This window comes from Dendrobium catenatum, unplaced genomic scaffold, assembly GCF_001605985.2.
Source record: "Dendrobium catenatum unplaced genomic scaffold, ASM160598v2 original_scaffold_71536, whole genome shotgun sequence".
Lineage (NCBI taxonomy): Eukaryota > Viridiplantae > Streptophyta > Magnoliopsida > Asparagales > Orchidaceae > Dendrobium > Dendrobium catenatum.
The window spans coordinates 885,404-909,335 of NW_021389983.1; the positions used below are offsets into that span (position 1 = coordinate 885,404).

The 23,932-nt window shown below is 35.2% G+C and overlaps 1 protein-coding gene across 4 annotated transcripts in view; it reads left to right on the forward strand.

Moving 5' to 3' along the window:
* Nucleotides 1–649: 649 nt before the first annotated feature.
* LOC110108982 (galacturonokinase) overlaps nt 650–23,932 on the forward strand; it is a 64,305-nt gene continuing 41,022 nt past the window's right edge. The window contains exons 1-6 of one of the 4 annotated variants that reach the window (XM_020839855.2): nt 650–848; nt 1,230–1,343; nt 4,789–4,860; nt 6,258–6,301; nt 7,453–7,573; nt 9,293–9,358. In XM_020839855.2, coding sequence (XP_020695514.1) covers nt 795–848; nt 1,230–1,343; nt 4,789–4,860; nt 6,258–6,301; nt 7,453–7,573; nt 9,293–9,358 — 471 coding nt within the window. In that variant the 5' untranslated portion in view covers nt 650–794. Of the gene's footprint in view, nt 849–968; nt 1,073–1,125; nt 1,162–1,229; nt 1,344–4,788; nt 4,861–6,257; nt 6,302–7,452; nt 7,574–9,292; nt 9,359–23,932 lie in introns of those variants that run through there. The other 3 variants (XM_020839856.2, XM_020839859.2, XM_020839858.2) reach the window with 3 other exon arrangements.

A 23,932-nucleotide genomic window follows, 5' to 3' on the forward strand; every position in this document is an offset into this window, starting at 1 on the left:
TAGTTGTATAATTTGTAATTAAAATGAATATAATTAGCTTAGGAATTAGACTTTGAAATAGAATAATTAATTGTATGATTAACATTATAAATAATAATTAAATTATTAGTTAGTAGTACAATATTTAAGTGGTTAATGAAATAATTAATAATATTATTAATAATTAAAACTAATTAAACAAATTTTAAATAAATAATAAAATCATTATTAGAAGTACTAGTTACATAGTTATTTTAAAAAATAATTAACTTATTAATTAGGTAATTATCAATATAATTAGATATCAAATACTTAATAATTAGTTTGATAATTAGTAATTAAATTATTTGATAGTTAAACAAAATTTTAATTATATTATTTTTCATTATAATTAATTGATAGTAATTAAGATTAAAATTAATTTTTAAATGAATCAATCACCTTAAATTCTAGATTATATTGTCAAATAATTTTATGAAATTTAACAAAATTTAATAACTTTCTTGAAAAATAATTTTTAGAATTTAAAGTATAAATTTACTAAAGTCAGATTTATACTAATTCATATTAAAGTTAAATCCCCTTGTTGCCAAACAGCTCCTAAAATTCTTTCAGCCGTAAAAAACCCGAGAGATATTTAAGCGACAGAGATCACACGCACATTGTCGGTTCCTCAGTAATTTATAACTACGCCTCTCATTTTCCTCTTTTGTGGCGTTCTTGGCGTCTTCCCACGTGAACAAGAAAGCTCAGCCTGATTACAGGGGCACCGATTACAGGACTCCATTGGTGGTACGATTTGCTGTCTAGGCAAAATGGGAGCATCTTCTTGGCCCAGCGCTGCGGAGGTGAGATCCCCGCTCCAACTGGTATTAAATTCTTCTTGCTTTTCCGATTCTCTAATGTATTTTTATCCACTAATGCCTTACTCACGTGGGGATATTATTGATCTCTTTTCCATTTTAACACGACGATATTGTTCACATGGTGTCGATATTTGCTAATGTCTCATCTCCATATTTTGGGTTTATTCGGTTAATTTGGGTATGGAGTGTCGCCAGTGCTTGAAGTTGTGAAGTTGGGTCCTTTTGCTGTAATTTGCTCTGTTCTCTGCCCTTAGATCTGTTCTTTCTTGTGTACGGATTTGAGCAATGGCATCTTCTGCTGCATTGGCTTTGAACTGTGAGTTGCATTATGTGGTATATTTATGTTGGTGGGGGGAACTAACTTGTGACTTTTTCCGGTTCCAGCTTTCTGACGCGAAGAAGAAGGTTGCTGAAATGAGCGGAAGAGATGTTGCAGATGTGAGGGTTGTTATCTCTCCGTACAGAATCTGCCCGCTAGGAGCTCACATTGATCACCAGGTTACTAAGTCTTTCGTATTTTTAGTTTACTTTCTTTTGCATGCGCTTGACTGAGGTGTAACGGCTTGGGTTTAATTATGTTTTTTGAAACTAAGTTAAATTTTTCTTTTCCTTGTGCATGCTTACCTTGGAAAAAGTGTTATGGATGGTAGCAACTATGTTAAACTATTGTTCTCTTCATAAATGTAGCCTTGGATGGAACAATTCTCACATTTTGGGCTAATCAGTATTGGCTTTGTTAATTGAGATCTAGAAAGCTGGAGTAAGATTATTAAATGCTCTATGACATTCTAAGAGGCTGGATTTGCATTTACTTAAGAATTTAGGAAGATTTTTTGTATGCACGTGAATCTAATTTCTTAAGTTGTCTCATATTTTCTTAGGATCACATGAAGAGCATTATTTCCAAGTAATTGTTCATTTGTTTTTGTTTTTCATTTCATTTATTTTTTTCTTTTGGTTGGACAGGGGTGCTTATGATGTTTCAAGGATCTTTGAGTTAGTTCTTTTAAGTTTTTGAATTGAGATTTATATGAATACAAGGAGATTCGTAGTAGCAATATGATTAAATTTGTAAACTTTGGCATACTAGTATAAGTGAGTATACATGGAGTGTCAACCCAATTTGATATGACCCACAAATATAGGTCACACTGTGTTGGATGGTGATAGAATAGAGGCATAACAAAATAGAGCAAGATTTTTTATTTGGAGAAACATCATATTTCTTTTAGGATAACAAAAATTATAACTTTTATTTTTTTCCATAATACATAAATTTACTCTTCCACGAAAGTATACAGTATAGATTCCCGCTATAATAGTCCTTGACAATAGTTAGACATAGGGTAGGAAATACAGAAATGCAAAGACTATTAAAAAATCTAAAACAAAAATAGAAAAATGTACCTATACACCAGACAACCTAGAAAATCGGCCTTAGCTACTCAATCGACCCTTTTCCTTTCCCCTGACTTGAAAATAAAATGCAAAATATAAACTGAGCTAACACAGCTCAGCAGATTCATTATCCAAACTATTTCTTAATCATTGCAAAAACCAATACTTTAAATAAAATAGTTATTACAATCTTAATAACAGACTTATAGTAGTGTTGTTAAAACAGTACAAGATTTTACATATAACTAAACATATTATAAAATTCATAGCGCAATATGTTAAACAGATTGTAAAGTATACTGAATGGAATATAAATAAATACACAATACATAATAGAATGTAACATAACCTCATCCCTTAGATCTCCCATTCAGAACAGCAAAACCCTTATGCCTCCCATTCAAAATTACTTACCCTCAGGCCTTCCAGTGCTCTTAGCACATTCAAAATTTTCGCAATAGAATTCCATAGATATAACTTACTGAATTCCACGACCAACATTTTAGCAATCACACTCAATAGTGTAGCTAAAATGTTACGCGTAACATTGGACCGGTCCCGGCTGGACCAGTCCGGTTCTACACCCGGCGGTCCAGAGCCGGGTGGAACCCGCCGATCGCAGAAACGGCGGACGAAGGAAGTGGGCTAGGCGGATTTTGAGCGTTTTGTTGGAGGGAATTTTTGAATGAGGAGGGTGTTTATGTAATTTGTATCTTTCATTTTGCTTTAATTAGAGAGTTATGAGAGAATTAGGGATCATCTTGAATTGGTGTTTTCTCTTTGAGATCTAGGTTTTGTTTTGGGCTCTTGGCTTCGCCGGAGACTTTGGAGAGTACGTTCTTCCGCTCGAATTGAAGAACAAATTGTATCTTTACTATTTTATTCGTCTACTAATAAAATACTAGCCTTTGCTTGCGTTGGATCTCAATTTTCTTGCTTTTCCTCACTGTTTTCCTGTGTAAAGCTGCTGTCCACTGCTGGTGACAGCAGTTTTTCCCTTGTTCCGCTTCAGTTTTGGCTAGGAATTACTTGATTTCAAGCATTTCCTATCATAAAACTTACCGACTCATAATTATACTAGATTACCATTGATTTTGTTGAACTATATTTTAGAGGTTTAATTGTTCTACAATACTATTTTTCATTACATGAATATTTCCTTATAGTTTTAGAATAGAAACATATTAAAAATATCGGGCGAAAATGTTATACAAAAATATTTAAATGTCCAACACTATGTTCTCAATAACATATCCAAAGTTATGCGGTGAAAGTTTTTCCGTTTAAAAGTTATTTCAGTTCAGCCACAAGAACTTATATTTTAGATAAGAAAATTTTCAAAATCATCTAATTATTAAAAATTTACATAAGCAAAATGCAACCTACCTCGAGTCAGACAACTTTCAAAATTGACCTGACAACAGAAAATAACCCGAACTGGACCGAAATAAACTTTCTCCATCTAGAATTCCTCCTACTCTCTCTTTAGCTGGTTGCCTTGATTTGGCGGAAAAGAAATGGTTTAGTAGAAAATGATCTTTTTATATTAAAATTCGGCCGAGTGTCGCGACGCCCAATCATGCGCGTAACATTGCTCCCTCTGGGAGCCCATAATGCCACTCTAAGTGCTGCTGCACTTAATTAATTTCCAAAATTTTAGAGAGCTCAATGCTGTAGTGCCACCCACTTCGGCTCCGCGAAGCCTCAGGGGAAAATATTTAGATTTTCAGAATTTGCAAGCAACTACAGGGACTCGTTTCAGAACATATGCAGACTTACACATACATACAAAATATTATACACATGCATAATGATTTAAAATGCAAAAATTCAGTGGATTACCTTGAATCGGATAATGTCAAAATAGATGCAATTGTATCATGATTCTATAGGTGGTACATGAAGGAAGCATTAAAAGGCCCAGCAACAATTAATTATTACTGAAAGAGTGCTCATATTGAGTACCTCGTCATGTTGAAGAATATTGGTCCTGTTCAATGTACTTGAAAGATTTATGATTTTTTTTTTAATGAATTTTGACGTCATATCAAATTCATTCCATATGGATTACTTGTAACCTTGTTAGGAGCATAAGTACTACAAACAGCAAGAGCAGATCGTGTAGCACCAGCTATTACATTACTCTAACATTACTCCAAAGTACAAATTTATCATACTCTAGTCCTTCAACTTATATATGCCGTACTTTTTTTTTTTATTCCGGCCTATCTAAATATAGAAATTTCATTTTATCAGATCATCTAGAATTTGGTCGATTTTTTTTTCTGGTGGCTATGCCCATTTGATGGGCTCAACTTGTTACATGTGATTTTTAGTTGTAGATATTTCGATTGATTCTGCCGCGAAGTTATAAAGTGCTTTTCTTCTGCTTTTTAATTTATTCTTATAGCAATGTCTTTGGTTGTCAATTTACCGTTTTTTCATCAAATACGGATGCAATTTCACATGTGAATAACCTACTTAATGCGTATGATATATACTGTACATTATGAGATTTGGTATGCTAATACTATATTTTCTGCAGGGTGGAACTGTCTTGGCCATGACAGTCAATAAAGGAATAATTCTGGCTTTTGTTCCTTCTTGTGATCGTCAGGTATGAATATCATTCAGAAATTGTGTCTACTGCTGATTTTCTTTTGTGATTTGGTTTCCAGCATATTGATTTTATTTTTCATGTTAATCCTTGCTGGAACTTTGCTTTGTGAAAACTTTATTTTGCTTTTGGAGATTCCAGGTCTATTGCTTCAATTACAATTGTGTCAGTGCGTGAATAAGAAAAAATTTCTTTGCTTTCAAGAACAGTGAAGCATGAGTACTTCACTTATATTCGATTGGTTCCTTAACTTGTCAACCCAACTTTTAGATTTTATAGAATGAAGACTACTCATGTTCTGACCATAGTCTCATTATGGAAGAATTCTCTATTTTCTCCACAACAAGTGGCTCTAGTTTGGGTTCCTCTACTATTTTCAATGGAAAGCATTACTTCCTAAATGGTAGTGATCATTGTGGGAGAATTGAAGGTGTTATGGTGTTGCTGTATTGATGATTGGTGACTAAAGTTAATAATAATAGGGATTAATCAAGGAGGGCTAGGGTTTTATTTTTTCATGGTGAAGAGGGTTGGCCAAATTGGTTCATTAGAATCTCTCCAAGGAGGAGGCTACCTAACCATCCAACACAGAGGAAACTCCAAATCTAATAAATAATTCAATTACAAATCATGGGTTCTATTTATAAGAATAGGGTTGTAAGGATTAGGTTATTATTTAAATTCAATCTAATTTTATCTGCAGATCAAGCCAAATATTATCCAAATATTCAAACGTAAATTTATTTGAAAGAATTATTCAATCTAATAAAAATGAATCAATTAAAAGTGATTGAAAATTTGGTCATAATTAATTATGATTATAAAAATGGTTGAATATTGGTCAAATTAGCTCGGTTGTAGCATAGTTTGATTTTTTTTTTTTTTAAATTGATCTGTGGCCAGTTGGGCTTTTATGGGTTGATTTGGCCCTGATTTAGACTGCGTCAATTTCTTTTTCGCTTAAAAACCTAATTCTCTACTGTGTAACCCATAAACTTGGCCTAGCTTCTGTTCAACAACCCTCAAACTGATTACTGTTTAAATCTAGGTGATGTTGCATGGCTGAAACTTCTAACAGTGAGCTTTCTACACTACTTCTGCCTGCAGCAATCACTTACTGTTCATGCTGCATCACATTCTTTCTACAAGATATTATTATTTTTATATTTTATAGTCATTCTATATTTCTATTTTAAAATTATATTGTATATTCGGTATGTTTCTATTATATTTGCAAGCTAATGCACTGAGTTATAACTCTATTGTTTCTGTTCAATCTCTGATGTACTTAATTTTTCTACTGTCATGTTGTTTTAATTTGCAAGAGTTCCTGAGTTTGAAAATGATGTCCTTTTCCAGTATTTATCTGTATTTTTATAATGTGTTTTTTGTATTAGGTTGTATTGCGCTCTGGGCAATTTGCAGGGGACGTGAAATTCAGGTAAAGACATCCTGTCAATTCCTCTGTTGATAAGCATGAGAAAAGTGAAAGTTAGAATTATCATTTAGCATGCTTGTGTAGATTGATGTACTCTTACCCCAACATTGTGCAGAGGGTTTGTATTTTTTGACTTTAACCTAAGATCTCCAGATCATAATGGAGATAATCATTGCTCCGTATGCATGTGCTCACACAATCATATATATATAACGTTGTGTGTGCCTGCATTCATGTTTTTATGGTTGTGTGTAGATAAAGGGCCATTAACTTGGGCGATGTTTTTTTATCAGCTGCTTTCAGCTGTCTTTACAGAGCTTAATTCTACCTTGTATCTTTAACGAAGTCATAAATATAACATTCAAACTCCTCTGGCATGAATGAAAATGAACAAGGGAATTTACATAAATTTCATAAATTCTTATATATTTAAATATCTAATATCTAAATTACATAAAAAATTTCGGTAACATTAACTTGTTTAAAATAAAATGCATGTTTTTATGCAAATGTTTGATGTAAGTTAGATACTTGGGTGTTATGCAAGTAATTTCAAAGATTTAGGTGTTAGGGGTGTAAATATATAAGAATTTTTTGGCATGAAGTAAATCCCCCAAATGAATATGTGAAAATCTTACAATATAAATATCTCTTTATTGCCAGCCAATTATTGTTCTTGATTTTGGAGATGCTGTTTTGGACAGATACTTTCTAGTGTAGCTGGTGAAACTGTAACTTCTCCTTAACATTAATCGGAAACCTGAAACTATTGCAGCCTTGGTAACATTTTGCTTCAGGACTGTGACTTTGTTTTGTTTCCCTTGAAGTTATTTTTAAGCCTGTTGAGAAGAAAATTGAACTTTGATGCTTTAATTGAAATAACTCTCTATTTGGTTGGCTGCATTTTGTGATCAAATCCTGTTGTTTGGATTCAATGATAGAGGACAATTTAAATGCTGGATAGCAAGAAACATTTGAACGATAAAAACACTGATTTTGGTTTTCTATGCTATGAATAATCTTTGTTATATTGAATCATCAATATCCATTCTCTCCTCTGACTCCTTTTCAGTTGTTGTCTTTTGTTTTCTTAATAGGACATCCTTGCTCTTATAAGAGCCAACATTCGAACTTATTTTTTTGCACTATTACAGAGTTGACGAAGAACAACTCCCAAGGAGCTCAATGCCTGTTAAAGAAAAAGATTCTAGTTGGGGATGTTATGCAAGAGGAGCTCTTTATGCTTTGCAAAAGACAGGAAAGAAGTTGAACGAGGTGAAAATCACCTTTTTATTAAATTTAAGCTTCTTAAGGTCCTAGCCAGTTCTGATAATTAATCTAAGCAATCCTTTTGTGTGATCAAGATTCATCTTAGTAGTCACTGATACGTTTTGTCATTCATATGGGCTTTATATGTGGTAGAATGTCAACAGTATTTTATGAAAAAAATTCATCAAGTTTTTTGGCTCTTTTTATTTTTTCTTTGGTTTTCTTATTGAAAAGCCAATGCTTAAGAGGGTTTGTCCTGAAGATAAGACATTATTTGGATTTTGGACTTTAGTAGATCAGTGTACTTGGCTGGTCTGAATAGGCTCATGGAAGATTAATACTCTTCTCTTTTATTTAAGTCCATTTGGTTAGTCATTTCTATTAGATGGGGATATTATTAGTAGAATTCAAGTTAGATTGTTGAAGTGGAGGAATGCATCGAGCTTGTTGTGTGATAGAAAGTCCCTCTCAAACTTAAGGGAAAATTCTATAAGATGGTAGCGAGACTTGCAATGCTTTATGGTGCAAAATGTTGGCCATTAAAAGAGAAGTATAATATTAAGTTAAGTGTTGTAAAGATGAGGATGCTTAGGTGGTTGAGTTGCTTTACTCTTAGAGGCAGGATACGAAATGAGCATATATGTCAAAAGGTTGGAGTAGCTCTAGCGGAAGATAATATTAGAGAGTTGCCTTAGATGGTTTGTTCACATAAAACGACAGCATTCCGATGACCTGGTTAGGAAAGCAAATTTATTAGATTTGACTTATGTTAAGAAACGCCTTAGACTTGGTTAGAAAATATCAGAAATGACATTTCTTTATTAGATTTAGATGATAATTTGACTCCTAATATGACACAATTGAGAAAAATGACTCATGTGGCTGACCCCACTTGTTGTTGTTGTTGGTTAGTAATTTCTATATACCAAAAATTGTTAAGTGGCTTAAAGTATATCTTGTTGTTGACATTAGACCTGAAAGCCAAACTTTTAGTGGATTTAGTGTTTTGTGAACATAAACGGGAGCATCGCACAAGATTAATGGACCAAGGTGATCTTCTGCCAAAGTTGAAATATTGATACCGATGCATATATAAAGCTGCCCTCTGAAATATTGAGAATGTCATCATCTCCTTGTACTATGTCTTGTTGTTTGATCCTAATGGAGTTTTCACATTTTTTATAAGGCGGTGTGTTTATCAAGATGCTCTAAAATAACTTAAAAGTACCCCCTGCAATGGAATGCCAAGCATGCTGTAAATGTTCTTAATGAGCACACGAGCAATAAGATTATGATGCAGCCGACAGAACATATTCTTAGGGAATTTTATGGTAGTGAAGCCCATGTTTGCGGATTGACAATTTGATGGATTTTTGACAATTATGATCATATATGGAAGATCTTTTTTTTTTTTCTTTAGAAAACCCATCTATAAATACATCAGCTATTTACTGGAGAGTTTTTATATCCTATCAATTAATTATTATATTCAAGTTCATTTTTCATTTTAATTGTAGAAACCGATCCATTGTAATAAGATAGGTTCAAGTGGTTTGAGTGCACTGGACTAAATTTACATAATAGGTGATTGTGAGGCTGCCGGTTTGTTCCTCTAAAATGGCCATAATTGTTGGTCTTTTGCACATAGATCAGATTTATGAAACTTTATTGAGATTTTGGATTCTAACCAATCTTGTTGTTTCCCATATTGTGAAAATATGGCAGGGCATCATTGGTTTCATTTCTGGATCAGATGGTCTTGACAGCTCCGGGCTTAGTTCATCAGCGGCTGTATGTTAGAACACTTTTTTTCTATCTTTTTTATTTTTTATTTTTTTCTATTTTCTTCTTTTTATTCATAATGATAATAAGCGCCACTATCATTAGGGTGTTAACAAGTAGAGCTTGAGTGAGTTTGTTATGTGTTCATGATAAGCTTGTTCAAATTTTCATATATTCCTGTTCGGCTCATTCATGAATATTATATTTGTCTTTGGTTCATTTGAATTCAAGCCTAACAAAAGCCGATTTCAAATAAATAAAAATAAAGAGATAATGAGTTGAACATTCTACTTATCTACTAACTAAATAATAAATTAAAAAAGCTATTAATCACTCATAATTATCATTATTTTCATTTACAACACCATTTGTTAGATATGAAGGCAAGTCTCCATTATTCTAGATAAAAATTTTGTGCTCTTGCGACAAGTGTTGCACCTGTTTTTTCAACCATGGTGCTGGTTCCGTTAGTCCTTAAATCGTCTAGACAGTAGCTGAGTCTTTCCACCAAGATGAATGTGGCTGTGTGTTGACCTCTAAGTATTAACCAATGAAACAAAAAAAAAGATCAAAATACCTGCAAATTACCTCTGCTAAATCCCGCAAATTCTGCCAAAATCCCGCAATACCACTATACATCCGGCGCCGTTCTGGGATTTCTACAAAAATCCTGCGTCGATCCCTCGATCCCACTCCCATTCGGGTCTTTAAATACCGAGCGAACGGAGCTGAAGCACCGCTCCTCTCATACGAACTCCACTGTGCCGATCTCAAGAACCCCAACCCCTCTCTGCCATTTCTTCTTCCCAACTCCCGACCACCAGCGCCTGTAGCCCGAGCCGATCCCCTCTGTCCAGAGAGAGAGAGAGAGAGAGAGAGAGAGAGAGAGAGAGAGAGAGAGAGAGAGAGAGAGGGATTTCCCCTACCTTGATCCAGCCAAAGGTCCAGCTACTCGAGCCGCCCTTCTTGTCCGATCGGAAGCAACACGGGGAGCTCGTTGGCTATGAGGGTAATTTCCTACCTTTCACGCGCTCCTCCGGCTCCTTGTGGCCGCTCGACTTCGCTCACTTCACGACTCTCCCTCTCGGTTTGATCGGAAGCAACATGGGAGCTCTGGTTGCTGCGAAGGTAACTCTCTCCCTCTCACGCGCTCTGCTTCGGCCAAATCCCGTAATTCTGCCAAACCGAGGGGTGTAAATAAAAAAAAAATATTATAAATAAAATAATTATATTTAATTATAATTGTGTCATTTTAATTATAATTAGTTAGAATTATTATTTTTAATAATCATGTTTTTTATAATTAATTACAAATTGATTTTAATCAAAATAATTATAATTAAATTTAATTAATTATAATTAAATTTGATTAAAATTAATTTTAATTTATTATACTTTATAAAATATAATTATTATTAATTATTATCGATTAATTATGATTTATTAAAATTAATTAATATCAATGAGTTTATAATTAATTATAAAATTAAATTATGAATTTATGATCTAATTATTTTTAATAAGATTTAATTAATTATCTTAATTAATTATAATTAAAGTGATTAATTAAAACTAATTTATTAAATAATTATAATTAATTGATATTAATTGCAATTAATATAAAAAGAAAAGAAATTGCCCTCTCTCTCTCTCTCGATCCTCGAGCCTCCACTACCGACAAACCTCGCGAAGGTACGGACTTCCTAAACTCATATTCTCGCTTTCGTTGTATGCGGCGGACCGAAAAACCGCCTATACACGCCTTTATTGCGCGTGGTGGGATGGGACCCCGGTCCGACGCCTATGACGAGGCGGGCAATCACCTAAACTCTACTTCGGCGTTTGTGGCGCACCGGAAAATCGCCTATACACGCATTTATTGCGCGTGGTGGGATGGGACCCCGGTGTGGCGCCTACGACGAGCTGGGGTCACTCATAAGTACCTCCGAGCGGGGGGAAAGCAAATTATGTCTTTTAAACAGGTACCGTCAAAGACCTCATACACGCCTTTATTGCGCATGGTGGGAGGAAAAATCACGGCCGCGATGTCCTCGTTTGAGGACACCTACCATACACGCCTTTATTGCGCGTGGTGGAAAGGTCCTATTTTCTCGTAGTTTTCTCCTAAACGGGGGAGATGCCGGTAGGCTACCGAAATTTCGGGTGAAAACATGACTGTACTCGGACCTGTTTGAACTCAAAAGAACAACGAAGGACTTGTACTTGGACTTTTGAACAAAATCTAAATGAATTAATAAAGAATTGAACCCAAGTAAAATGAAATTGAACTAAAATCAATTTTGAACTTGAGGATTCGGGGGACTTGAACAAACTGCAAAGGACATGGACTTGATTCATATCAAATGATAATGGACTTTGATTCAAACTTGAGCCAAACTTGCATATGACTTGAACAAAACTTTGGACACAGAAAGCTTGGACTTAACAAACTATACAAAATCAAGCCTAAACTAAGGTGAAACGAGCTAAACCTAGCTCAAATAAAAAGGCACTTGCAAAGACATTGCAGAAGACTTCGATTTAAACTTGAAAGAATAATGACTCAAGATTGTAACTCGGGATAACTACAATGAAATTGATTTGGACAGTGTAGATAACTTGAACGATATGGATCACAAAGAGCTCGACTTGGGTGAATATAAGCTCTAAGGAACTTGAATGGAGTATGTAGAACCAAACCTTGGATCGATGAATAAATAATTGAGATCTAAGCGAATCTTAATCATTCAAGTGGATATAAATGAGCATAAAGCTTGTGCTGATCAAGGAATTCCAAATGAAATTTTATGGCAAGCCACAATATTTAATCAATCATACGCAAACGATAATATCTCCTATATGCATATGTAAAGAAAGAGAGTGGTAGTACAAAGAAGAAATGTTTGAAGATCGCATACTAAGTTCAAGTCGAAATTTGACTCTCCTACAACCAACACAAGCTGACATACAAACTCTCAATGACATCAAGAGGTCATGCAAGAAACATAGTGTCCCACAAATAATCAAAGGACTGCACTTGCTTATAGATGCATACAACAGTCTCTTATGGATATGAGCTAGCTTACAAATAAATACAGTAGTAAATGCCTACGAATTATAAAAGAAGACTTGTCATACATATGGCGTGTTATCTACGGATAAATACAAAAGATCTATAATGGATTATTCTGTGATATAGATACAGTAACATATTTGCAAATCAAAGTTGATGATAACACATTAGGTGCTAATGATCATAAGTTGATACCAAAGATCCATTCCACATTCCATATGTCAGAATCAGTAATGCAGTGAAAAAGGCAAGTTATTGATTCAAAATACTGGTCACTGATTTTGAAGTATAAGGCATTGGTAGGGATACAATCATCCAAGGTAGAAGTGATGGGTTCTTCAAGCCAATAACAGAGAACAAGGAAGACGACATAATTGATAAAGCACTTATTGATTTCTATACGAGTTTTGGAAAGAGAAAGCCAGTTCAAATCAAGATTGAGTGAATCTCAATTCAACTAAGTTATGAACATTGAGTTGGATAAGATTATGGAGGTTTGCAAATTTCTTGATGAACAGTAGTCGTGCATCCAACATATTGTCTGTGTGCAAATATTGAAATACTACAACAAGTGCAAGCTCCTACGACAAAAGCAGGAGATTAGTTAGTGCACTATAATCAACCTGCACAAATCATCCAAGTAGTGCACGACAGTCTACCTGTACAAAGCAGCAAACCACTGATCCAGAAGCTGCTACAACACGCCACCGGATCTGCAACATCCTTACAAGCGGACAGAAGGTGTTTACAAATATTGCAGAATACCCCTGCACGTGCACCATAGTTTGTATACACATAGGTACACTAAAAGGGGTAAAAGAAATTATAACACCTGCATGTTATTGGTACACATGTGTGTGGGCTCCGAAAATTCGACCCCGGCCTCCGCTCGCTATTTCTTATTCGGCGAGGGAGTTTTAACGAGCTAAGTTCCGAGGTAAATTTTGGAAGGCAGATGGGTTTTAAGTGAATTCAAGTTCGAACCCGATCCTTCTATACCGATCGATAGGAGTCGACAGGGTTCGAACCATTAAACAAATATAAGGTTGTGGCGACTGGTATATTTGTTTTAACATATTCATATTAGGCCTTCAAGGCCTATAATAATATGAATTCACTAACAAAGGTATAAAACATACGAAATTCGATCCTCTGTCGACAGCCAGACAGAGTCGACAAGGTTCAAGCAACAAATGAAAATGCCCCCAAACACCCCGATGATGGTCGTGTTGAATGCAGATCTCAATCGGAGGGGTTCCCAAACATTTTCAAATGTCTCCTAAATATTCAAAATTCATTTCAAACAATTCAAAGCTCCACCCAAATACCTACAAAAACCCAAAATTCTAAGAAATCCAGATCATTCTAAATTACAAAGATATTTAAAATTAAATCAATCCATCAAAGACATAAAACAAAATCCATCCACCCTCTGCGACAGTTTGCCGAGGTGGACAAATTAAAATTTACTTCAGCTCACAAAAGAGCTAAATGCTTAGTCGAAAATATAACTAGGATCCATTCTCAAACAATCTCCTGCCAATAAGGACGTGGTACATGTCCTCTAACCGGCGGTTTTGCCGCCAAATGACACCGCAAGATAAACGGTTATGACCCGAGGCCCTCTGAACCGAGTGGTTTTGCCGCCAAATGGCACCATGAAATACAAGTTATGTCCAGAGCTGATACGCTTCTTAGTGGCATCAAATCCTTGAGATATGAATCAATAGGATATGATCGATAGGGCACAAAGCCCTCTGTTAGCTAAGGTGGATTCAAATTTGTCCCCTTAGACAAACATTCAACCCCGCCATTACTCAGATCATAAAGTCCTCGCAAAATGAGGGCGAAATCTCTGGGTAGTGTCTTATCTACAAACCCATCTGCCTTCCAAAATTTACCCCGGAACTTATTCCGTTAAAACTCCCTCGCCGAAGAAAAAGCACAATCAATGCGGGCGGAGGTCGGGGCCGAATTTTCGGAGCCCACACAGTGTTTATAAAAATGATTCATTTAGCCTTTCTGTTGACAAATGGAACCTGCCAAGAGCTTTGATATTGAGTACTGTTTGCTAATTGTAATTGCATGCACATCAAGGCTTAATCTAGTTTAAAAAACCATTCTTAAGCAAAATGGTTTTGTAATTTCTTGATTTTTTTTTATTCTTTTCATATTTGCGAATGGAAGCTTCATCTACTTCATTTTTCTGTTGTAGTTTAACTTATGGCTGAAGTTAAGATGAAATATTAATTGAAGTTACAGAGTCTTTATCATTCGGCCAGGCATTTTTCCTGGATGATGCCTGGCTAGTTAGTAGTTGCTATGAATTATGGTTTTTGTTAACCTGATAAGTGCAAGTATTTGAATACTAGTAATTGACAAAACAACCAAAGAGCCACATATAACAAAAGTGGAATCGCCAAACACCCCTTTTAACTTATATTTTATTAATTATATTGATTTATAAATTATTCTGATGATTAGGGAAGAACATGTTTTGAAATCAGTCAGGACTTTAGTTAAAACAAATTATGTGATCACTCGAGAAATTCCACCCCAACTTTCGAAGCCTTTGTGTTGTGATGAGTGAAAGCTTGGTAATTATTAATCCTGCTACTAGAAGAGTACTCTCAATTAAGAAGCGTGCTTAGGCTCCATTTTTAGGCTTAAATTAGTCTTTAGATTCAATGTTAATTAGTAGGGAAATGTTATGAAGATGGGCATATACCCAGCAAAATCTCATGATTATGTTATCTTGGTTGACCAGCATCATAGGACTTTGAAACATAACTTCTAAGGAGCATCTTTAGCAACCATGGGTTGCCTTTGCACACATTTCTTGAGTGGACTAGGGTAGATGTATTGTCATTGACGTGTTGGAAAAGGGCTTTCCATGCTAGTTTTCACTAAATTGTTCGGGCGCGTGAGGGATGGTTGAATGTAATTTAGAGGTGCTGTTTGTCACTGATAAGAGCTCAGAGCCATTGCGTGACGTTCGTGTCCATAGGTTATGACTTGCTCAGAGTATTGTGTCTAAGCACATATTAAGTTTGATTGGCGGACTTTGTCTTGATTGATAGGCTTGATAACATGAATGTTGACCTTTGTTTAGTATGATTTTGGGCTTACATCGATTGAAAGTCTATAAGTTTTGATTTAATTGGTTTGTTTGCTTGATGCTTACTCAAAGTAATTAGGATGGTGTTGACATCCATTAGAAGGTCAGTTATATGTCATTTAGGTCATTGACTTGTGTTTGATGTTTGAAATTAATTTGATTTAAAATATAGAACTTAATGTTGTTATTTTAGAGCTAGCCAAAAAGTTGAAACTAGTACTAGCTTTTGGAGATTGCTCAATAATGAGACTTATGGCATTGCCCTATAGGCAAGGTGGCCTAATTGGGTAGAATTTTATTTTTTAATCTAGTGAAGAATTTAATATCCCTATTGGGATGATTCTTTAGGACCCAGAGATTAATTGGAAATCAATAAGATGAAACCCTAGTCATTCGTTTATTTGTTTGGTCAACATAGTTAACAATATAATTTGATGTTATGTTTGAAGGTGTTTAATTATTTGGTTTACTTCGTGTTTTTTGGAACCCTCATTGTCGATTTAAGATCATTTGAGAGCCCTACATTCATTGACATGCTTTTTAATGTTGTAGCATGATTAATTATTAAGCTAATACATAATTATTTTTTATACATTGTCTATTGACAATAGTGATGGCTGAATGTAATTTAAAAGGGATGGCTAAATGTAATTTAGAGGTGCCGTTTGTCACTGACAAGAGCTCAGAGCCATTGCATGGCTTTCGTTATCCAAGGGCTATGACTTGCGTAGAGTACTGTGTCTTAGCACATATTAAGTTTGATTGGTAGACTTTGTTTTTATTGATAGTCTGGATAACATGAATAATGACATTTGTTTAGTATGATTTTGGGCTTAGATCGACTGAAAGTCTATAAGTTTTGATTTTATTGGTTTGTTAGCTTGATGCTTACTCAAAGTAATTAGGATGGTGTTGACATCCATTAGAAGGTCCGTTATATGTCATTAAGGTCATTGACTTGTGTTTGATGTTTGAAATTAATTTGATTTAAAATATAGAACTTAATGTTGTTATTTATGAGTTAATCAAAAGGTTGAGACTTATAGTACTTGAAAGTTCGTTAGGGTTGTTAAGCCCTTATGAACTAGCCCGAGGCTAACCAAGAGGGGAGGGGGGGAGGGTTGAATTGGTCGTTTTAAAAATTCTTAAACAAAAAGCACGATCTTTTTGAAATATTTTAAAATATTAAACCATATGATCATCCATATGAAAATAAAGTGCGAAAATTAAAATGCGGAAATGTAATAAGAAAGAGCACACCATATTTTATAGTAGTTCGGTCAACTTGACCTACATCCACTCCCCGGAGCCTCTCCTCCGGGTATTGCACTAAAACACAGTGACTCTCCTTTTACTCTCATAGCAAGGAGGAGAAGCCTTTGCCAACTCCTTTCCACTGATCCCGGTGAGGCAGAGGACCCAGACTCCTTTTGTTTCCTCCTGAAGCAGGCAGAGAATCTTGATCGATTGCTGAAGAAGATCTTCCTAGAGCCACCAAGGAACCATGGGCGACGACTGGAAAAGACGACTCGGATCCATGCTTGGAGCAACCTTTGTGACCCCTCACAAACTCCTCTCTCTCTCAACTCTCTCTCTCTCTCTCCCCCTCCCCCCAAGCTCTCCCTCTCCTTCTCTTGGCTCCCTTAGATTAGGACAGCAGCAAAATATCTCAACAACAATAACCAAGAGATCTTATAAAGAAAGGCTTAAAATTTGTCTTAATTTGCAACTTACCATCAAAGATTGTCTAGGGTGATCGACAGATCGTCCTGTACGATCAGTGTATTTTCAACCTTTTCGGCCATGACGATCTGGGAGGGTTGGACGATTAGAAGCCTTGTTTGTTTTGATCGTCTAGGATGATGTGGATGTCGTCCTGTACGATTAGTTCAAAACTATACATATCGTCCAGCACATCGTTCTGGTCGTCCAGAAGATATATGTTGGACGATGAAGAAACATAACGTATCGTCCCGTACGTTCAGTTCAAAATCAGGGATTATTGTCCAACACATCATTCTGGTCATTCAAGAGATACACCTGGACGATGGAGAATTTCTACTGATCGTTCAACATATTGTTATGGTCGTCCAGGTGATCCAGGAGAAACTAAGGTTTTTCTAACTGATCGTCCAGGACGATATGATCAATCAAATCTTAATTGTTTTCTTTAAGCACCTGACTAATTTAGGCATGATTGTAATGAATTGTCCAGGACGATATGAAATCATCCAGGACGATATGGGATCGTCCTGTACGATTTCTAAAAATAATATCATACCTAAAAGAGTTTGGCGGCTGATTCTTTTTTATTTGAGCAAATCGTTCAGAACGGTGTAAATATCGTCTAAGACGATTTGCTTAATTCAATTGTCTTAACATAGGAGCCCTAATTAGGGTTTTTGTTTTTAGCTGATTGTCCAAGACGATTTTGGATCGTCCTGTACGATGTGATAAAAAACAAAAAACCCTTAAACTTACAAAATTTCTCTCCCTAAGTATGTGTGTGTAAGATTATATTATCATCAGGATCCACCTTATTACATGTGACTCAAGAAAAGGAAAAACCCTTGGAATTACACTTACAGACTTACTCGTTCCTAATCAACCCAATCTTGAGCTGACTTGATTCACAATTAACCTTGTGAACCTGAAAAGTTAGTAGCATGGCAACCAAAACAGATGTACAGTAATAATAGTAATAGAGAAACATGCCAAAAATATTTGCTATCATCAAAATTATAATTCTTGAATCCAGGTTTGCAGCAGTACTAGCTTTTGACATGCCTGCATATGGGACTAACAATGCATATATTGGAGATTGCTCTATAATGAGACTTATGACATTGCCTTATAGGCAAGGTGGCCTAATTGGGTAGAATTTTATTTTTATCTAGTGAATAATTTAATATCCCTATTGGGATGATTCTTTAGGACCTGGAGATTAGTTGTGAATCAATAAGATGAAACCGTAGTTATTCGTTTATTTGTTTGGTCAACATAGTTAACAATATAATTTGAAGTTATGTGTGAAGGTGTTTAATTATTTAGTTTACTTCAGGTTTTTTGGAACCCTCATTGTCGATTTATGATCATTTGAGAGCCCTACATTCATTGACATTCTTTTTAATGTTGTAGCATGATTAATTATTAAGCTAATACAAAATTATTTTTTATACATTGTCTATTGACAATAGTGATGGCTGAATGTAATTTAGAGAGATGGCTGAATGTGATTTTGAGGTGCTGTTTGTTACTGACAAGAGCTCAGAGCAATTGCATAACATTCGTTGTCCATGGGCTATGACTTACTCAAAGTATTGTGTCTAAGCACATATTAAGTTTGATTGGTGGACTTTGTTTTTATTGATAGGCTTGATAACATGAATGTTGACCTTTGTTTAGTATGATTTTGGGCTTATATCAACTGAAAGTCTATAAGTTCTGATTTAATTGGTTTGTTAGCTTGATGCTTTCTCAAAGTAATTAGGATGGTGTTGACATCCATTAGAAGTTCCATTATGTAATTTAGGCCATTGACTTGTGTTTCATGTTTGAAATTAATTTTATTTAAAATATAGAACTTAATGTTGTTATTTATGAGTTAACCGAATAGTTGAGACTTATACTACTAGCTTTTGACATGCCTGCATATGGGACTAACAAGGCATATATTGGAGATTGCTCAATAATGAGACTTATGTCATTGCCCTATAGGCAAGGTGGCTTAATTGGGTAGAATTTTTTTTTTTTTTTAGTCTAGTGAAGAATTTAATATCCCTATTGGGATGATTCTTTAGGACCTAGAGATTAGTTGTGAATCAATAATATGAAACCCTAGTTTTTTGTTTATTTGTTTGGTCAACATAGTTAACAATATAATTTGAAGTTATGTTTGAAGGTGTTTTATTATTTGGTTCACTTTGTATTTTTTGGAACCGTCGTTGTTGATTTAAGATCATTTGAGAGCCCTACATACATTGACATGCTTTTTAATGTTGTAGCATGATTAATTATTATGCTAATACATAATTATTTTTTATACATTGTCTATTGACAATAGTGATGTCTGAATGTAATTTAGAGAGATGGCTGAATGCAATTTAGAGGTGTTGTTTGTCACTGACAAGAACTCAGAGCCATTGCATAACATTCGTTGTCCATGGGCTATGACTTGCTCAAAGTACCGTGTCTAAGCACATATTAAGTTTGATTGGTGGACTTTGCTTTTATTGATAGGTTTGATAACATGAATGTTGACCTTTGTTTAGTATGATTTTTGGCTTACATCAACTGAAAGTCTATAAGTTCTGATTTAATTGGTTTGTTAGCTTGATGCTTACTCAAAGTAATTAGGATGGTCTTGACATCCATTAGAAGGTCCGTTATATGTCATTTAAGTCATTGACTTGCGTTTGATGTTTGAAAGTACTTTGATTTAAAATATAGAACTTAATGTTGTTATTTATGAGTTAACCAAAAAGTTGAGACTTACAGTACTAGCTTTTGACATGCCTGCATATGGGACTAACAATGCATATATTGGAGATTGCTTAATAATGAGACTTATGACATTGCCCTATATGCAAGTTGCCCTAATTGGGTAGAATTTTATTTTTTAATCTAGTGAAGAATTTAATATCCCTATTGGGATGATTCTTTAGGACCTAGAGATTAATTGTGAATCAATAAGATGAAACCTTGGTGATTCGCTTGTTTGTTTTGTCAACATAGTTAACAATATAATTTGAAGTTATGTTTGAAGGTGTTTAATTATTTGGTTTACTCTGACTTTTTTTGGAACCCTCATTGTCGATTTATGATCATTTGAGAGCCCTACATACATTTACATGCTTTTTAATGTTGTAGCATGATTATTTATTAAGCTAATACATAATTATTTTTTATACATTGTCTATTGACAATAGTGATGTATCTTTAAGTGATGCTTTGGCTTACTTTTTTGGCGAATATATATATTTAGCAAATTTGCATATTTGTTGTGACTAGCATAATTATATTGATTTAGAACTCACTATAATTCATACTAGAATTCCCAAATTCAAATATTTTGTATATAACGGCAATTGATTACATAAAAATTTATAATTTATAAGTTTTATATTTTGAGTTTATTTTATTGCTACTCAATTTAAGCTTTGGATAGAAGTATTTTTATCAATGTGTTTCCCTTTTCATTGGCAGTTCTAACACAAATGATTGCATCCTATCTAGCTCGAATTGGAGTCTATGGGTTGTTTGTTATAACCTGTGAGCTTGATCCATCAAAACCTAATATGCCAAGCTCTCACAAGCAAACAACAATCCTTATGCGCTGTCCCCTCGCTCTGAACTGTGCAATGCTTGGGGTAAACCTAATTGTGCCGCCGCCTCTTGCAATCAACACAAAAATTGAGTTGATTCTCTAGGCTCTAGTTTCCTTGGATGTGATTAAAGTAGGAATGCTAATAAATGCCCCGACCCATACCTAACCCAAAATATTTAGGTTCGGATTGACCTGTTTAATAAATGGGTTTAGTTTGGGTTCAAAATTCTGACTCATTTAATTGGTGGGTTGGGTTCATGGTGTCCTGCGATCCCGATTCTGCCATGATAGTGACTTGTCCAATTTTTATTTTTCTTAAATTCTTTTGCTTGTTGGTATGCTCTTGTTTTATAAAAAAATAATTAACCTAATTTTTATAGTTGATAAGTTACAATTATTTTAATCAAAATGGTTATCGGGTCAGGTTCGAAACTTTGAATCATCCGGGTTGCCTGTGGTTTAGGTTAACGTCTACCTTTTTGACATATTTATTAAGCAGGTCAAGTTCGGGTCTTTAGATCATGTCAATTTTGGGTTTGAACTGAACCCAACCCATTAACTTGTTTTGGCATTCCTCGGTCTAAAAAACTCATAAGCCTTGGGCATTGCATATCCTCATCCCTTGCAATCATCAAACTCCTTGTTAGTCTTGCCTTTATTGTTTAGTTATTCATTTACGCATATGCCTTCTGATGTTTTTTACTGTTCATGATAATTATCAATTTGTGTAGATAGTTTTGCCTTGCTATATAATTCTTGTACTTTGAATAGATACGTGTATGAGAGACTTATTTTATTTTTGGGAAATCATATTTTTTTACAAGAGAAATACTAGTTATACTGATTATAATTTGCTTGTTAAGTGCTTATTTGTGATGTATAGAATATGAACACATGTTATAATAATATGTATGTCAGTATTAAGCTCTTTCTTTGATGGCTAGCCGGGCAGATAGTTTTTTCAGAAAAATCATTGAATCCATGGGTCGTTGCCATCCTTTCCTTGTTTCAAGGTGTCATAATAAACTAACTATATATATACATATACCTAATATGGTTGCTTATGGATGTTATCATAGAGGAGCATTACTTATAGTTTTCATACAGGTGATTACGGAAATTGTCATGCTGAAAATCATCTTAAAATAGGTGACATTTTTCATGTATGCAATGTATACCTCTAACTTGATTACATTGCTATTTTACTTTGTGACTCATGTTTCTATTTGTTCATACTACATGCATTAATGTTTCGCCATTTTTGTCCTAAAAGAGAGGAGTTATTTGTTGAGTTTGGGTTGTTAATCTCACTAAAAAATCTTTCTCATAGTAGGTTATACCGAATTGTTTATTGGACCATTATCATGCGACTAGTTTTTTTTTTTTTTTAAGATGTAGGATTTGATTTAGTATTTTCAAATTTATAACTGCTGACCTACAAGCTATTGACAAGGCTCTACCCATTCCTGGAGGTCCTCATTATGCTAGTCGTCAGGGTTGTTGCTAGGGTGTCAATTTTTGACCCGACTCGAAACCCGACCCAGACCCAACCCAAAAAAATCCGGGTTTGGGTCAACCCGTTTGTGAAACGGGTCGGGTTCGGATTCAATAAACTGACCCGTTTCATAAATCGGGTTTGGGTTCGGGTTGACCCGAGAACCCAAAACTGACCCGTTCAAGTCGCGTTGCATCCTTTCGCCGTTTGCGAATCGCGATGCGAGTCACGTCGTGATGCATGCCAGGCTCCACGGCCGTGCCCCGTTGCCCGCTTCGCAGTTCGCGTGCCAGCGCGGGAAGGCCCACTTCGGCGCTTCGGCTTCGCCGCTCGAGTGCCAGCGGCCGCTTCGGGTTTAGTCGCAACGGCCGCTTCGGGTTCAGTTGCGACGCGTGTCGCCTGGTTTGCTTACGCCCTGCCGCTACGGGCCTGCTGTTGCCGCCCTGCTATGCTGCCGCTTCAATTTTAAATAACTGGGTCGGGTCGTGTCAACCCAGCAACCTGCGCGGGTCAGATCCGGGTTGAGATAGCCGACCCGTTTACAAAAAATGAGTCGGGTTCGGGTTGACCCATTTAGAACCGAGTCAACTCGGGTTCGACCCGAACCGAACCCGTCGATCCGAATTGACACCCCTAGTTGTTGCATCAAACCTCAATATTGCTGCTCTTTTCATGATAATGACTGATGTGACTACTCAGCTTACTCAAATGGTGTAAGTGTCACAACTCAACCCGATGTGACCCACAGGTAGATAGGTCATACCGTGTTGAATTGAGACAAACCAGCCCAAAATTTAGTTGGCGGGACTAATTAGATTTCTTCTATTACTTTATACAGGCCACAAAACTTCTAATTTACTTTAATAAACATAATAAAATAATCTCATCAATAAAATTTGTGTTTCATTTCATCAAAATATATATTCATATTTACCCTACAGTACATGGCTACATAGATCCATGAAAGGGAAGTAAAACAAATAGTCACAAATGTACAAAATCAGGGAAATACCTACACAAACCCATGCATATTAGATCCTGAACGCTCAGCTACTCAACTGACTCTTACCCTTTTCTAGGAAAATGAAGCAGAGAACAGAGTAGGTGTGAGCCAACACAGCTTACTACACCCATCGATTTAAATTCCAAACAATTTACTTATTTTTCATTTAATTGAATTTAAAAGCAGTTCATAAGAAATGTAATTGATTAAGCATAACTGATCATAATATTGATTGCAGATATTTATAATGATGTAGACTGTGTACTAAAAGTAAATAAATAAGTATTTCATATATCAGAGCATAAAATAACAAATTTCTCTCAAACCCTTTTCCTCCCATCAGGCATGGGCATTCATGACTCATGTGTTGACATATTAGAAAATAAACCCTCATACTCTCAATGCTCATAACATATCAGATATTTTGAATCACAGTGTGCATTTAACACTAGAATGTGCATATAATACTTGAACAGAACTTTCACCACATCTCAGATCTCCTTAAAATCACACAACTCAAGCAGATAAGCAATATATGATTGGATTGGAGTAAAAGAAATATAAAAAA